The 18,434-nt window shown below is 42.4% G+C and overlaps 1 protein-coding gene across 1 annotated transcript in view; it reads right to left on the bottom strand.

The window, feature by feature from the left end:
- Nucleotides 1–12,898: 12,898 nt before the first annotated feature.
- The window catches only part of LOC121009531 (A disintegrin and metalloproteinase with thrombospondin motifs 2-like), a 775,073-nt gene continuing 769,537 nt past the window's right edge, over nt 12,899–18,434 (bottom strand). Inside the window, exon 22 of the mRNA XM_040442735.1 lies at nt 12,899–13,842. Coding sequence (XP_040298669.1) covers nt 13,427–13,842 — 416 coding nt within the window. The 3' untranslated portion in view covers nt 12,899–13,426. The remainder of the gene's footprint in view (nt 13,843–18,434) is intronic.

An 18,434-nucleotide genomic window follows, 5' to 3' on the forward strand; every position in this document is an offset into this window, starting at 1 on the left:
TCAATGAGGGGCATGGCGAGTTCATAGAAATTTATTTTTTTTGGCACAAGTTAGCAGAAATTGATATTTTTTTTTTCTCACAAAGTCTCCCTTTCCGCTAACTTGGGACAAAAATTTCAATCTTTCATGGATTCAATATGCCCCTCACGGAATACCTTGGGGTGTCTTCTTTCCGAAATGGGGTCACATGTGGGGTATTTATACTGCCCTGGCATTCTAGGGGCCCTAAAGCGTGAGAAGAAGTCTGGAATATAAATGTCTAAAAAATTTTACGCATTTGGATTCCGTGAGGGGTAGTTCATGTGAGATTTTATTTTTTGATACAAGTTAGTGGAATATGAGACTTTTTAAGAAAAAAAAAATAAAATTCCGCTAACTTGGGCCAAAAAAATGTCTGAATGGAGCCTTACAGGGGGGTGATCAATGACAGGGGGGTGATCAGAGAGTCTATATGGGGTGATCACCCCCCTGTCATTGATCACCCCCCTGTAAGGCTCCATTCAGATGTCCGTATGTGTTTTGCGGATCCGATCCATGTATCCGTGGATCCGTAAAAATCATACGGACATCTGAATGCAGCCTGACAGGGGGGGTGATCAATGACAGGGGGGGTGATCAATGACAGGGGGGTGATCAATGACAGGGGGGTGATCAATGACAGGGGGGTGATCAGGGAGTCTATATGGGGTGATCACCCCCCCTGGAAGGCTCCAGGGAGATGCCTGTATGTGTTTTGCGGATCCGATCCATCTATCAGTGGATCCGTAAAAATCATGCGGACGTCTGAATGGAGCTTTACAGGGGGGTGATCAATGACAGGGGGGTGATCAGGGAGTCTATATGGGGTGATCACCACAGTCATTGATCATGCCCCTGTAAGGCTCCATTCAGACGTCCGTATGCGTTTTGCGGATCCGATCCATCTATCAGTGGATCCGTAAAAATCATGCGGACATCTGAATGGAGCTTTACAGGGGGTTATCAATGACAGGGGGGTAATCAATGACAGGGGGGTGATCAGTGAGTCTATATGGGGTGATCACCACAGTCATTGATCACGCCCCTGTAAGGCTCCATTCAGACGTCCGTATGCGTTTTGCGGATCCGATCCATCTATCAGTGGATCCGTAAAAATCATGCGGACATCTGAATGGAGCTTTACAGGGGGGTGATCAATGACAGGGGGGTAATCAATGACAGGGGGTGATGAGGGAGTCTATATGGGGTGATCACCACAGTCATTGATCACGCCCCTGTAAGGCTCCATTCAGACGTCCGTATGCGTTTTGCGGATCCGATCCATCTATCAGTGGATCCGTAAAAATCATGCGGACATCTGAATGGAGCTTTACAGGGGGGTGATCAATGACAGGGGGGTAATCAATGACGGGGGGTGATCAGGGAGTCTATATGGGGTGATCACCACAGTCATTGATCACGCCCCTGTAAGGCTCCATTCAGACATCCGTATGCGTTTTGCGGATCCGATCCATCTATCAGTGGATCCGTAAAAATCATGCGGACATCTGAATGGAGCTTTACAGGGGGGTGATCAATGACAGGGGGGTAATTAATGACAGGGGGGTGATCAGGGAGTCTATATGGGGTGATCAGGGGTGATGAAGGGGTTAATAAGTGACAGGGGGGGGTGTAGTGTAGTGGTGCTTGGTGCAACATATTACTGAGCTACCTGTGTCCTCTGGTGGTCGATCCAAACAAAGGGGACCACCAGAGGACCAGGTAGCAGGTATATTAGACGCTGTTATCAAAACAGCGTCTAATATACCTGTTAGGGGTTAAAAAAATCACATCTCCAGCCTGCCAGCGAACGATCGCCGCTGGCAGGCTGGAGATCCACTCGCTTACCTTCCGATCCTGTGAACGCGCGCGCCTGTGTGCGCGCGTTCACAGGAAATCTCGCGTCTCGCGAGAGGACGCGCCGGCGCGTCCACCCAGAAGAGCAGGGCCGCCGCAAAGACGCAATCCTGCGTACGGCGGTCCTGAGAAGGTTAAGGTATAACCTTCTAATATTCACTGCTGTCGACATATTGGGCATAAATCCAGCCTGATCAGTATGTATCAATGAAGTAATTACTGAGTTGAGGCGTTTGGCCAGGACTTTTGCCAAAATTTTTACGTCAACCTGCAATAGGGAAATAGGACGGTAAGACTCTGCTTCTAAGACATCTTTTCCCGGTTTTGGGATCACCGCTATGATCGCTTCGTTCATAGTTGCTGGGAGTTCGCCTAATTGTTGGGCTTCTTTCAGCACCTCTAATAACTGAGGTAATAGCACAGATGAGAAAGTTCTATAAACCTCAACAGGTAGACCATCGCCCCCTGGTGATTTGTTATTAGTCATATCACCTACAGCCATTTCTAATTCCCGCAGGGAAACAGGAGCATCCAATATGGCTTGTTGCTCAGCTGTGAGAGTGGGAAGGCCCAGTGGGTGCAGGAAACTTTCTATCTCCGACTCAATGGCTGTAGATTTAGATGTATACAGGGAGGCATCGAACGTATACATGATCTGTGCTACCTGCTCAGGTGAGGTATGTAACACTCCATTAGAATCTCGCAATGCTGCTATGTAGTTAGTCTGGTGTTGAGCCTTGCTCAGCAGGGCAAGTAATCTCCCTGCTCTTTCTCCTTCCTCATAATATTATAATATTTCTGTTTCTGAAAGAATCTCCTGTTCTGTGCATTTAGTAATAGACTTTCATTTAACTTTTGCTGAGCCTCTTTCCATTGGCCTTCATGTTCTACAGAGGGGGTCATTATGTAATTAGTCTCAGCATTTTTAACCCTCAGAAGCAATTCCTGTACTTTAGCCCTACTTTCACTTCTCCTCCCATTAACTTTGGCAATCAATATGCCCCTTAAAAAGCCCTTCATGGCATCCCATACAACAAGTCGGGAGGAAGTATGTGTGTTGAATTGGAAGAACTCAACCAACTCCTCCTTAACCTGAGATGTGTCAGCCAGGACAGTTAACCAGTATGGGTTAAATTTCCAGCACCTTTCTCCCCGAATTAAAGGGGACACTAAACAAACAGTAAGTAGGATAGGGGAATGATCAGATAGTCGCCTAGGGAGATATACGATATCTTGGAGTAGCTGGCCCATTTCCTCATTACCAAGGATCATATCTATCCTAGACAATGATTTATATGTACTTGAGTAACACGAATATACTCTAGCTTCCGGGTTTCTAAGTCTCCAAAAGTCAAGCAAGGAAGCTTCCTGTAAAATTCGCCCAAAGGGGGTTACTTCCCTATTAACCGTTAGTGTGTTATCATTAAATTTATCTAGTACAGGGTTAATCATATTGTTGAAATCTCCCAATAAGACCACAGGAATACTCGGGAGGTCTATAATAAGTGATATCAACTTTTTAAGGACTATTGGTGAATAGGGTGGGGGTATATACACACCAATAATAATGCATTCAGTGTTATATAATTTACCATGTAAAAATATAAAGCGCCCTTCTGTATCCACACGTTTTGTCTTGCATTCAAATGGGATGGCTCTGTGCATCAGAATGCTCACACCCCTGGCATACGTAGAATACGTGGCATGAAAACATTGCCCGGCCCACTGAGGAGTAAGCAAACGTGTTTGATCTGACGTTAAGTGAGTTTCCTGAAGGCAACATATTAATGGCTGGTATTGCTTCAGACTATCAATGACCGCCCTTCTTTTAATTGCGTCTTTAATGCCCCTAACATTCCAACTTAGGAATTTAACTGAGTTAGCCATACTCAATATTTACATATGGTGAATATTTCGCCAGCTCAGTCAAGGACCTCTCCCTAACAGTGTTAGTTTTAGAAGACAATATAAAATTTCTAATAGGATACCTCTTAAATAGCATTCTCATGGCTGCAAAGATTAAACAAATTCCCCAAAACCTTTCAAGCTTAACATAAACCCTCGTAGGCGGGTTACTGAGTTCGCCAACTAGTTCCCTCCTGGCATTCCCATACCGGGACTGGAGGCGTAAAGAACAACAGAACCCATCGGCGTCATCAGGCCCATGGGTAACAAATATTACCCAGTGGAGGGGTGACAAGCACATAGTTAACTGCACTACCGTGCTCAATAAAACTGTATATAACCAAGCTTAAACAGTTAAACCATTAGTATCCGAGCTCCCGCCCAATTCCCGGACAGTATGCATTCAGAACAATCTTGTCATGGACATCAAAGACTGGATTAGATCATAGCAGAGAAATAAACTAATATCACTTATGATTACATTGCAATAAGACTCTCTGAGGTATATCACAAACACACATTCAGTCATACACCCTGCCCAGAAATACTTATACAGCCGGGGACTTTAAGAATCACAGCAGCTCAGACTCCATCCACATTCTGTCTTGCTTCTCTTAACTGGCGTTCATGACGGTCCAACCACCGCAGAGCTTCCTTGGGGTCTTCAAAAAAGGATGTATTTCCCAACGCCGCAATTCTCAGCTTTGCTGGATAGATCATGGAGTAGGAGACGTCCAGTCCTCTCAGCCGTCTTTTAATATCAAGGAATCTCGCCCTTTTCTTTTGGACCTCCATAAAAATAATCAGGAAAGAAGGATATCTTGTGCCCATCAATAGATATTTCCGGAAGTTCTCTAGCTTTTCTGAGGATGATGTCACGATCCCTGTAGTGGAGAACTTTCATGAGTACAGGCCTTGGCGGAGCACCTGGGGGTAAAGGGCGGGTAGGGACCCTGTGGGCTCTCTCTATCGCAAATAAAGGAGTCAAAGTTTCGGGTCCAAACTGATCCTTCACCCATTTTTCAAAGAACTCCGTAGGCCTTGCCCCTTCCACTTTTTCCGGAACACCCACCAGTCTGACATTATTTCTGCGCAGGCGATTTTCCAAGTCGTCTTGCTTAGCCATGAGGGAATCCAACTGGCGTGCTTGGTTAGCTGACTCTCTCTTAATGGGTGTTATGGCATCTTCCACATCCCCCATACGATCTTCCAGGGCAGTGGTACGTTCTGCCAATCGTTTCAGATCGTGCCGCACAATGGAGATATCCTCTTTTATAGTTCCCACCTGCATATTGAGAGCAGTTAATGATTTACCACATTTTGCAATGGCTCTCATAACATCTTTAAGTGTGGGCTCTTCAGTGTCTGAATCAGGAGCATCTGCCCCGGTGTCCGCATCGCAGGCCAGCAGAGGATCATATCTATTTGGGCTGCAGACTTCTCTTATGTCTGCTCCAGCCTCTTCCTCCTCGATAAATTGCCTATTGGCAGATGAAGCCCGCTTATTTCTGTCCCTTGTAGCCTGCGAGAGAGCGGCGTCGCGTGCATACTTGCCGAGTCTCACTGCAGCCTCTTTCTATATTGTGCCTGCACGCTCCCGGCGGCTCGGCGTGTCGGGCCCGGCGCCATCTTGGATCTCCCTGGCTGCGCCCCGTCCTTCTCTCTTTCTGGACATGGCGGCAGGATCGGTGGTTCTATGCAGCAGGACTTCACTCCTCAACTGACTGGCGATATCGGCGGCTCAGGAGGGTGTAGTTTGTGCAGGTAAAGATGTGTCCACAGGATAAATTGCCGGGTTCAGTGCGGGAGCTCAGCGAACTTGCTGCCGCTCACATGCCTGGCTAGCCACGCCCCCCCATCGAATGACTTGATTTTATGTTTATACACGTGTTGATCTATTGGATTTAATTACATTTTATACACTTTATGATCCAAATGAAGTGTGCTCGCCCATTATTTTAGTATTAAAAAGAAAACAGTGGCTTTTTGGGGGGGCAAGGATCCGAAAATTATGCATAACAGGGTCAGAATGTCTGTCCAAACGACACGCACAAGTGGTACTTGTCAGAGGAGAGAGTGCCTTGTTGTGACCAAGCCTCCAAAACTTAGGCCTACAGAAGAAAAAGTGTCTTTTTCTGAAAGAGCCTAGGAAATTCTCCCATCTAATTGAGAGCAGCAGGAGTACAGTACAGAAAGGGTAAGGTAATAGCGGCATGTGGCAGCAACAGCAGTAGCAGCATAGGATGTAACATACAAGGCAGTAGCTCGATTAATAGGTAATAGAAGTAGTAGTGGCAGATGCATAACATTAATAGTGGTGCCAGTAGGGGGTTGATAGTTAAGAGCAGCAGCTGCAGCAGCAGCAGCAGCCCATATGGTACATGTTGGCAGGCAGACAGCAGCAGTGGCATGATAGTAGGCAGGCAGGCAGCAACAGTGACCAGATCTATTCATTGGCCTCAGTCGAAGGAATGTGAAAATTCGAACAAATCCAGGCTTGGTTCATTTAGAGTGAACGTGATGTTTTAGACACTGGCAATGGGCAATTTAGTCCGTTTGGGTGTCACCGCATGGGATGCGCACAGAAAACACTCTCCAAGATGACACGTATTGGAGAGAGTATTGGGCCAAATCCAATTTCTTAGGAACATTCAGGATGAATTCTCAATTGATATAATTTATTTTCTCATCTGTAGTATCTATAGTTACACATAAAATACCTCCTTATGCTTCATAGATCATTTTCCCCACTAAGTTTTTGTTGGTAGCCTTAAAATGTTCAATCAGCGCTTTTTCATAATAAGATTTTCCTCTAGTGGTAGCCTTAAACTTTTTAAGCAGTTGTTTTTCACAATAAGATCTTTTATTTATTGCCGTGCTTGTGTCCCCACATAATGCTTCTCTGGAAAAGAGACATGCAAGCTAGTCTACTTTCAAAAAGGAAAGGGAAACTGACTAACAGAAGAAATCCAGCTCTTTCTGGGTAACTACCCTTTTAGCAGACCTGAGCAAAAAAAACTTTGCTTGGCTGCCTGAGAGGCCTTAGTTGGTGTACTACTGATTTTTATGGAGGGCACCGATTATGCATGCAGATTTGATCCACTGGGATATGTGCTGTTTCAGCCCTGGATAATGAGGCTGACCTCGTGGAATGTGATCTAATCCCAATAGGGCACTGTTGACCAGCTTCTTGCTAACATCAACTATATATGCCACCAAACCTATCTAGCCAGAGTGGCTTTAATGGCTTTGTTGCCCTTATTAGGACTTTGAAATTCAATGAATAATGAATGAGTTCCAAACATTTTTTACTCTCTCCAGATAACATAGAACCCATCTTCAGACATCTAAAGTGTTTAGCTTCTGCTTCATCTGAACTTGAATGGAGAACGGAGAGGACAACTGCTTAGTTTAGGGCCAAATGATAGGTGACCTTCGGAAGCAATCCAGGCAATACAGTATTTCTTAAGGTCAAACAGTTCGATAGGTCTCTAAAATACATGATAATGCTTGGATTTCACTAATGCAACATGCAGGGGCGTAACTACCATAGCGTCAGACCATCCGACTGCTATGGGGCCCAGGGCAAGAGGGGGCCTAGTCTTAGTTGGGATTATCTCCTCTTCTACTGGGAGGTGAAAACATGGTCAGGACTCTACCTTTTAAAGGAACAACTTTTAGTAAATGAGGCAGGGTTGTTGAAAAGGGTGTCCTGGTTTGATCCTTGCTATGGGGCCCTTACTTCTCTATGTACGCCACTGGCAACATACGTAAGCAATAGCTAAAAAAGGAAACTTTCCATGACGAGAAACACTGGCTAATTTCTTCTATAGGTTCAAATGGTGACACTGCTTTAGAAGATTTCAAAGAAAAAGCATCAGTGATATATGCTCTTTTAACTAGGGAGTAGTGATGAGCGAGCATGCTCGGCCGAACTGCTGTTTGGCTTGAGCATTGCTATACTCGGCAGATCAGAGTGCTCGGCCGAATACGTCAGGTGCTCGAGTACAATTTAATACAATTAAAGTCAATGGGAGACCTGAGCATCCAACCAGGCACCCCCTGCTCAGGTGTCTGGTTAACAAAATTTTTTAGAAATTGATGGAAAGCACATCAAAATGGTTTGGAAACAGCATTAAGAGGATGGCTGGATGCGTCTTGGACTCCTATTATCTACGACATACAATAAACAACCACACAAAGGCTATATGCCAAAAGCCAGGTATATACAAGCCATCAATGTATCCATGAAATAAAATAAAATCTGACACTGGGAAAGCTGGGTAATAACTCAGTGATAAAATCTGACACTGGGAAAGTTGGGTAATAACTCAGTGAAGATATCTGACACTGGGAAAGGTAGGTAATAAATCAGTGATGATATCTGACACTGGGAAATCAGGGTAATAACTCAGTGATAAGATCTGACACTGGGAAAGTTGGGTAATAACTCAGTGTAGATCGCAAATATTCTAATTGCAAATTTTTGGTGTGCGAATTTTCCATGAAAAAGGCTACACTAATAGGCTTGTCATAAGACTCATAGTCTCATTTTGTCGCCCTAATATTGATCTAGGTGTGCAGGTCCACCCAAGCCATCCAACAGATGCAAAGTAACTTTGAGGTTTACTGGTTCTCAGTCAGATAAGAGCTGGTTTGGAATTTCTCATAGTGCACAAGGCTGCCATTGTAAGGTATGCTGGCTGTTATCTGTCTCATGGATAGATTGATGGCTTGCACATACCTGGCTTTTGGCATATAGCCTTTGTGTGGTTGTCTATTGTATGTCGTACATAATAGGAGTCTAAAACGCATCCAGCTATCCTCTTAATGCTGTTTCCAAACCATTTTGATGGGGTTTCCATCAATTTCTAACCTTTTTTTATGAACCAGACGCCCTCTTCTCTTACAAGCAGGTGGTGCCTGGGGTTCTCCCATTGACTTCCATTGTGCTCGGGTGCTTGGTAGAAGACACAAGCACACTTTGGTGCTCGCTCAACACTACTAGGGAGTCCATTTTGGATAACACAGCAAGAAGCAATCTTCTGCAGGGAACAGTGAATTTCTAGAGTGTTTAACCACTGCCAAATTAACTTTAGGAGGTAATTCCCATCTATCAGTAGACTTGGAATGTAGGCGATAGACCTATTTAAATCTAGACTCTGGATCGCTTCTTTTCTTAGGTTTCTTCCAGTCTGTCTGTAGTAAACTTCCTAGCACAGGGTGATCAGGATACACTTTTTTTTGTACAGGAAAATAATATAAGGATTTTTTTGGGACATTTTATTAACAGCTTTCAGAAGTTTATCCTCTTTACTTAATAAATAGCAATCATATGCGCCACTGTCAGAAATCTGAGACACCTAGTCCACCTCAAACAATAACTTTACAGAGAATAAGGATAACTGTTCCACATGCTCCTTGTCCACCTTCCTTCTCTTAGCTCTCTGCATTTGCAATATCTCTTTAAATACCGCTGAAAGCTTAGACTTAAACCAAGTAAAAAAACTGGTCAGCCTGATTACTGATGATCTTTTAAGGGAGCATTTTCAAAGCACACATCACCATCACGTTCATCAGGACGTGGCTGAGAGCAAGCTAAATACATCCTATGTCTGATTTTCCAGCATTAGACATCTAGGATGAAAAACACAACACATGCACCAGTGACTGTAAGAGCAGAACAATCAATAGAATCCTGCACTCAGTACACTTACTGTGACCAAAACAGACCCGGCTACCTCAGCACTAGCACGGCATCAAAGCGCGTACAAACTGAAGGGACATTATAATACAGGGAGCACTACAGTAAAGTTTAAACTGCAGGGGGGCATTAGAATTAAAGAAGGCACTGCAGGGGAGACATTATAAATAATGTGACACTATGGTTATATTATTACTTCTGGGGGTACTGTAGGGGCATTATTATTGGACACATTATGGAGGGCATTGCTATTAATGGAGGCACTCTTGGGGGGTATTATTACTAATGAGGGCACAATTACTGATGAAAGCAGTCCGGGAGCACTATTACTATAGAGCACTGTTATTTCTAATAGTGTAATGTTTGTGGGCATCGGGGAGCACAGCAGGCACATTATTGGGAGTAGCAGCATGATGACAGTGGCCTGTATAAATTTGGGACTGATCTAGGGTCTGTATAAATTTGGGGGCTGATTTGAAAAATCTGTAACAGTCTCCCATATACCATATGCCATATAGTAATACTAGTGTCTTCTTATGTGGTAGAGGGGGCTGCACACCCCTGACCAAAGATCCAAAGATGCCTGTGATGGTCTGGACCAAATGGAGAAGAAAAGGGAAGCGAAGAACTCAAATCCATAGAGATGTCACCTGTAAGTCACTGAATCTGTCCTACTTCTTTTCGAATGTGTGGTCAATTTAAGTTGATTTTTTTTGGGAGAGGTGGCACAATTTGCCGGCTCCGCCTAGAGCACCAAAATACCTCATCCCGGTCCTGCGCATCTGCCAATACTACTACTACCCATAGAAAACCAATCTAATGCCTTGTATGTTCCATGCTATGCTGCCTCTGCTGCCGCTACTATTGCAGCCACGTGTCTCTAATACCCTACCTTTTCCATATTCACACTGTACCGCTGCTTTTTCAAGTTTTATTCAGAATGAGCCACTTTTTCTTTGAACAGTTAACACTTGTGCGCTTCGCATGGAAGGCATTCTGTTCCCGTGAAGGCATCATTTTTGGATGCCCCCCCCCCCCCCCCAACAAGCCACTGTGTTTATTTTTGCTTAGTTTTTTTCCTCACATAACACTGTGTGTGTTTAAACACCATCTGTCCCCGGTAAGGCATTATTTTTGGAAGCTTTGGAAAATGAAAAAGCATAACACATGAGACAGGTCGGTGTGTACTTAAACACACTGTTCGTTAATGCCGTCAAACCTACATTTACCCATAGCTATATACTGTATGTCAGTGTTACTCTGACATGATTTACTATTGCTGTCATTGCTTTCAAAACCTTAAGGAGGGGGAGGGGAAAAAGAAAAGGCAAAAATTCATAAAAAAATTTATGAAAAGAGATAACATCTTCTCCGAAAATTTCTGTGCCCTAGGAGACAAGATTGTGACACATACCAATTCGAGCCACTTTGCTTCAGGTACAATCAATTTGAGTCTGAAATGAACTTTTTCAAACTTCGGTAAACCAAAAGGTTTGCTAGTCTCTAGTCGGTCTGAATTGTTAATGGTCACATAGTATTGAAGGTGCTGACAGAATATCTAGACAATGTGATCTTCATTAGCTCAATTAGAGCTTGCTGTGGAACTTATAGATATGTGGTACTCGGAGAAAAAAAAAAAAAGGGTTGATTTGTATCTATTACTAGATGCACATTCGCTGGGAACAGGACAGGTGTACAGCTAGTAATAAGCATTATTAAACTATCTGCCTCAATGTCCACATGTTTTAATGTGAATAATTCATATTTGCACACCAGCTTGCCAGCATGTACTATGAAAATGTCTGCTGATCCTTTTCTATTCATTAGCGACCTCCATTCATTTACACTGGAGCAGTCTTCCTGTCTGTCCCCAGTGAAAGTGAATGGAGGCCGCTGATGGACAGTGCCCTCCATCAGCAGCCATTTTTAGAGTACAGCTCCGGTAAGCAGGTGAAATGACCTTCATGTAAACACGAAATATTCATATTAAACTATTGGACATCGCTGCTGATAGTTTAATAGCGCTTATTAGTAGTTGCTTGTATGTGCTTTGCTGTTCCCAGCACACGTTCAGCTAGTAGCCAGCCCCTTTAAGAATCCATGCATAATATTTCTGAAACTGATACAAATGATGAAATGTTTTTCTGTTATTTTTTGGCGTTTGGTCTTATTGTGCTGTATTTTATGGATCCAAGAAAAGGACATATACACTAATATCCATATTGTTTGTCTGTATATGTTTGTATCCATTAGAAATTAATTCAATCCTTAAAATGTCTTTTCCATTATATTTGTTTGGAACTCGACATTTTCAAATGTCCCACAGCTCAATGTACTGTACTTCATCTTCTATTTTAAGCATATTTACTGATCCAGATACTCTAATTGGATCAAACAATGAGAGAACACAAGAAGGTTTGATGGCTTCAGAAAAGGATTTCATCACATCTCTTTCTGAACAAAGCTGATCTGGCATTCATAATAGCATGACAAAAATGAAGAGCTCACTTTTTCTGGCAGCCCTACTACACATGTCTACTTATGTGGTGCATGTCCTAGGGTTCCGACTGACCAGGCCCAATAACAATGCACAGCACACACGGAAGATAATGCAGTGCAGGGGACTTTATTGAATCTCCAAATTAGACATGTGGAAACATTTTGGACTTATGCCCTTTTGTAATCCATGTGGTCACTATCGTCACCAACCGATCCTTGGATGGCTTACATCCCCACACTGACCTGCATGGCTTGATAAGGAGAGTATGTCTGAAAGGTTGCCACATGTCTTGAAGCCTCAATAAAGTTCTCTGCCATGTATTTTCTACAGTGTGTGCTGTAAAAATGTAAACAGCTTGTCTCATCTTGACAATTCCTTTTTCACAATCCCGATTGCAGCATATAAACTTCAGAAATGTGGTCCCATGCTGTGAGCCAGAGCAGAGAGCTGCTAACAGTGAATGGCCACATGCAATATTACATTTTCCCTGGTGAAATCAGTAGCAGCTCTAAGAATTAAGAGGTTGTGAACACTGCAACATGGGATCGAATGATTGTCGATGGTGTCACAGTATAACATGTGATAAACATTGATGCGACAGTTTAACAAAATCCAGACCTGATCGATTTTGTGTTGCAAGATGCAAAAGACTTTTACTCCATGGACTTTAAAGTAAGTCACTTGTGACATGTGACTCGCCTGCGACTTTTCTGTGACTTGGCTGTGTTTTTACAGCCAACCCTCAGCTCTAAAGAAATAACGTGACGCTACAAATCACTTTTTGCTGAGGTTTGACACGTCGCTGTGTTGCTCCAGCCTAATAGAGAGAACATACAAGACTGAAATAGTAAAGTGATCACTCTGAAACATAAAAGCTATCCATTGTGAGAAAATGAGAGCAACACATACAGTAATTGTATTGCAAAACGTTCTAATTGTATATTACAGTAATAGATATGATTTACACTTATACATGAACATGTGACAATAACATTATTGTTGTAAATGTGACCAGAAAACAGCACCAAAAGGATCTGTAAACTCTTGAAGATCACTGTAGGTTTGTTATTATCATAAAAAGCTGTCCAGACTCAATTTTTTGCAGGTCGAATTTGGGGCAGATTTCTCGACAAAAAGCAGCCAAGTGGCAACCGCTTCCCATTATTTTTAGTGTTCTTTCTTGGCACGGCAATAAACCGCTGCATTGCAGCCTCCCATTGAAAACAAAGGGAGGTAGTTTCTAGGAGGCTACCCAGCGTTTTTTTGGTGCTGAATCAGCGCCAAATTCAGCCTAGAAAAAACATTGTCTGAGCAGCCCCTAACAGAGAAAATGCCAATTTATGTCCTGAAAATATTACCAGCAACATTCACTGTATAATGCTGGACAGTCTGGGGGTCTCATGTAGTATATTCCTCCATTTTCGTAGAAAATGTTCTTGGTGTTAATGCACCTTCTTTTTAGCCTCTTCTAATTTTTCTGCAATCAGTTGTTGAATCCTTTTGTTTTTTGTCTTTTCATACCTTCTACGTGGTAGGAGATTAGGACGGGGGACTTCATTGTCAAGCCGATTGGTTTTGTAGAGCACATCTACTCTGTTGGTGTCTTTGTCACTTACATTTCTAGTAGACATCTTTGTACTGTAAACAGGAGTATGTGATATGGTATATGGGATGCTTGGAAGAGTTGGATTTGCTGCTGAAAGCATTTCAATGCTGTTATTTCTTACATTATTGTCACTAAAATTTTGAGATGAATTGCACAAGTTACAGCACAGGTTGCTATATCCACGTTTCGAGCAATAACGAGATAGCACCTCCAAACGACAGAAAACAGATTTATCCCCAAGACAGTTTGCTTCTGAAAGACAGAAAATAATAACTATTATTTAAGTAACTAAAAAACTCGTTATTATAGTACTTATCTTGCAAAATCTGTATACATACAATAGTCTGCTCAAATGTATATCCAGAGGTGACCGGGTAGAATACATTCTAGAACTTACCTGTCACTAAAATGTCATTTTCTATGTTTTTGGACCAGTCATTAAAGGGCTTCTGTCAGCCCACTAAACCGTTTTTTGTTTTTTTTTGCTTAATAATAACCCCTACACTGCGATCTCTCCATACATAAGTAAAATAATAATTTTGGTTCAGTAGAATTTGCTAAAACCCTATTTTTATAATATGTAAATTACCTTGCTACCAGCAAGTAGGGCGGCTACTTGCTGGTAGCAGCCGCATCCTCCGATGGTAATGACGCCCCCTCTGCTTGTTGATTGACAGGGCCAGCGGACGGGATTTTTCTCCGCTGGCCCTGCCTGTTTTCATTCAATATCTGGCGCCTGCGCCGCGGCCGTACCTCTCTTCAATCTGCGCAGGCGCACTGAGAGGCGGCCACTCACTCGGCCGCTTCATCCTCAATGCGCCTGCGCCGGGTGTAGATGTGATGTCATCGGCGCAAGCGCATTCAGGATGAAGCGGCCGAGTGAGTGGCCGCCTCTCAGTGCGCCTGCGCAGATTGAAGAGAGGTACGGCCGCGGCGCAGGCGCCAGATATTGAATGAAAACAGGCAGGGCCAGCGGAGAAAAATCCCGTCCGCTGGCCCTGTCAATCAACAAGCAGAGGGGGGTCATTACCATCGGAGAATGCGGCTGCTACCAGCAAGTAGCCGCCCTACTTGCTGGTAGCAAGGTAATTTACATATTTTAAAAATAGGGTTTTGGCAAATTCTACTGAACCAAAATTATTATTTTACTTATGTATGGATAAATCGCAGTGTAGGGGTTAATATTAAGCAAAAAAAAAAAAACGGTTTAGTGGGCTGGCAGAAGCCCTTTAAAGAATTATGATAAACATATTCTGTTGTATATGATTTTCTTAAAGTAGATTATACCACAGCTATCCTGAATCTTTGTATCAATAAATAGCTTCTGATGGATATTCGACTGAAAATTCTGCAACAAATTTGTGACAAAATCTGCAAGAATTACAATAAGTATTTGCTTTGGATTTGACACAAATTTCACCCTATGCATTACAAAGGATGAAATCCGTTTTTAATGCAAAACGTGGATGACTTATTTAAATATCTCTTTTTTTGCTGATACTGTAAAATATTATATCCACAAGTCTGTGATGGATAATCTGCACTGTATATGCGCTGTGTGGACATACCCTTAGGGTAATTCCAGCAAGGTGTGGTTTTGCATGCAGCAAATCTGCACTGCTTTCCAGTGCCAGAAAAGTGGATGCTATTTAACGAAATCTCATTCACACACTGTGAAAAAATCCACAGCGTAAACTGACCTGTTTTGTACATTTTTTACCATGGTGCATAGGGTTAAATCAGTGGAAAATCCACTATTAGATCCATGACAAATGCACATTATTAGGCCTCATGCATTATTAGGCCTCATGCGGTCCGTGGTTTCCCGGCCTGGCATCCTGCTGAGAGTGTTCCACGGCCTTGTGCATGAGGCCTTATTATTATTTATTCCAAGGAGCTGTACAACTAAAAGGGAGTGTATGTACATAATATAAAACAACACAAGTGGAAAAACCAACAGTACTGTCACATTTGCCAGGTCTGCTGCAGATTTTCCTTTTTCTATGAAGCTGAGAAACCCTTTAACCACAAAATAAATAGTGTTGATCGCGAATATTGTAATCGCGAAATTTTTATCGCAAATATTGGCACTTCAAGAATTCGAGAATATCTAGAATATAGTGCTATAGCTTCGTAATTTGTGAATATTCTAGATTTATTTTTCATCAGTACCAATGATGCCTCCCTGGTTCTTGCTTGTGGGCCAATGAGAAGGCTGCAATATATTTGACTTTAGGAGTAGTGTTGATCGCGAATTTTCGTATTGCGAACTTTTATAGTGAATTTTCCGATTGCCGATTTTTGCAATCAAGAAAATAATGACTGGAGATCACAAATTCTCGAATATATGACAAATATTCGCGAAATATTGCGAATTCGAATATTGCCCCTGCCGCTCATCACTGAAAATAAATATGCAATTCTTTAAAGGGAACCTGTCACCGGGATTTGATGTATAGAGCTGAGGACATGGGTTGCTAGATGGCTGCTAGCACATCTGCAATACCCAGTCCCCATACATATGTGTGCTTTTATTGTGTAAAAAAATGATTTGATCCATATGCAAATTAACCTGAGATGTGTCCTGTACGTGAGAGGAGTCCAGCGTGAAGGAGCCCAGCACCGCCCAGCATCCTCAGAATCTCCTTCTTGCTCCCCGACGTCAGAAAGCCAGAGCGCCTTAATCTCGCGATGCATCATGGTTTGATTTTACATTGAATAAGTGTCTCTTGAGGTGAATAGGTGCAGTTCTGCAGTAACCAGCTCTGTCCGCTACACAACGGACAGAGCTCTATAGTTCTGGCACCTATTTTTACTGTCGGAGCTACTCTCGAACAGTGGATCAGCAAGTGTGCAGGACGTCAAACTTCCACTGATCAGATATTGATGACCTGTCCTGGGGATATATCATCAATATAAAAGAAGTGGACAGCTACTTTAACCCCTTAAGGACTTAGGGCGTACCGGTACGCCCTATTTCCCGAGTCCTTAAGGACTCAGGGCGTACCGGTACGTCCTAAGTTTAAATCGCGATCACGGCGCCGCGGGGGTTAATCCGAACAAGATGTCCGCTGAAATCATTCAGTGGGCATCCTGTCACAACGCCCGGGGGGTCATGTGACCCCCCCGTGTCGGCGATCGCCTCAAACCGCAGGTCAATTCAGACCTGCGGTTTGCGGCTTTTACCTGCATATGCGGCGGGTGTCGGCGGTGCCATCGGGTTTCCATGCGGCTGTGGGGGGTACCCGGTGACGAGCCTGTGAGATCCAGCCCCCTGGATCTCACAGGCAGGAAGCTGTATGAGTAATGCACACAGTATTACTCATACAGCCAATGCATTCCAATACAGAAGTATTGGAATGCATTGTAAAGGAATATATCCCCCAAAGTTCAAGTCCCAAAGTGAAAAAAAAGTTGAAAAAATAAAGTTTTCCCCCCCAAAAAATTAAAGTTTCAAGTAAAAATAAACAAAAACGTAATTTTCCCCAAATAAAGTAAAAAAAAATTGGTAGAAAATAGGGGGAAAAAATAGTATACATATTAGGTATCGCCGCGTCCAAACAATTTTTTTGTCACCTTACATCACAAAAAGTTCAACAGCAAGCGATCAAACAGGCGTTTGCCCACCAAAATAGTACCAATCTAACCGTCACCTCATCCCGCAAAAAATGAGCCCCTACCTGAGACAATCGCCCAAAAAATAAAAAAAACTATGGCTCAGAATATGGAGACACTAAAACATCATTTTTTTTGTTTGAAAAAAGCTGTTATAGTGTAAAACTTACATAAATAAAAAAAGTATACATATTTAGTATCGCCGCGTTCGTATCGACCGGCTCTATAAAAATATCACATGACCTAACCCCTCCGATGAACAACGTAAAAAATAAAAAATAAAAACTGTGCTAAATAAACCATTTTTTGTCATCTTACATCACAAAAAGTGTAATAGCAAGCGATCAAAAAGTCATATGCAACCCAAAATAGTGCCAATCAAACCGTCATCTCATCCCGCAAAAAATGAAAGCCTACCTAAGATAAAATCCCAAAAACTGAAAAAGCTATGGCTCTCAGAATATGGAGACAGTAAAACATGATTTTTTTTTTTGTTTCAAAAATTATATTATTGTGTAAAACTTACATAAATAAAATAAAAGTATACATATTAGGTATCGCCGCGTCCGTATCGACTGTCTCTATAAACATATCACATGACCTAACCCCTCAGATGAACACCGTAAAAAATGTAAAATAAAAACTGTGCTAAATAAACAATTTTTTGTCAACTTACATCACAAAAAGTGTAATAGCAAGCGATCAAAAAGTCACACGCACCCCAAAATAGTGCCAATAAAACCATAATCTCATCCCAAAAAAATCATACCCTACCCAAGGTAATCGCCCAAAAACTGAAAAGATTATGGCTCTCAGACTATGGAAACACTAAAACATTATTTTTTTGCTTCAAAAATGAAATCATTGTGTAAAACTTACATAAATAAAAAAAAAGTATACATATTGGGTATCGCCGCGTCCGTATCGACCGGCTCTATAAAAATATCACATGACCTAACCCCTCAGATGAATGTTGTAAATAACAAAAAATAAAAACGGTGCCAAAACAGCTATTTCTTGTTATCTTGCCTCACAAAAAGTGTAATATAGAGCAACCAAAAATCATATGTACCCTAAACTAGTACCAACAATACTGCCACCCTATCCCGTAGTTTATAAAATGGGGCTACTTTTTTGAAGTTTCTACTCTAGGGGTGCATCAGGGGGGCTTCAAATGGGACATGGTGTCAAAAAAAACAGTCCAGCAAAATCTGCCTTCCAAAAACCGT

The sequence above is a fragment of the Bufo bufo genome, chromosome 1 (genome assembly GCF_905171765.1).
Source record: "Bufo bufo chromosome 1, aBufBuf1.1, whole genome shotgun sequence".
NCBI classification, from domain to species: domain Eukaryota; kingdom Metazoa; phylum Chordata; class Amphibia; order Anura; family Bufonidae; genus Bufo; species Bufo bufo.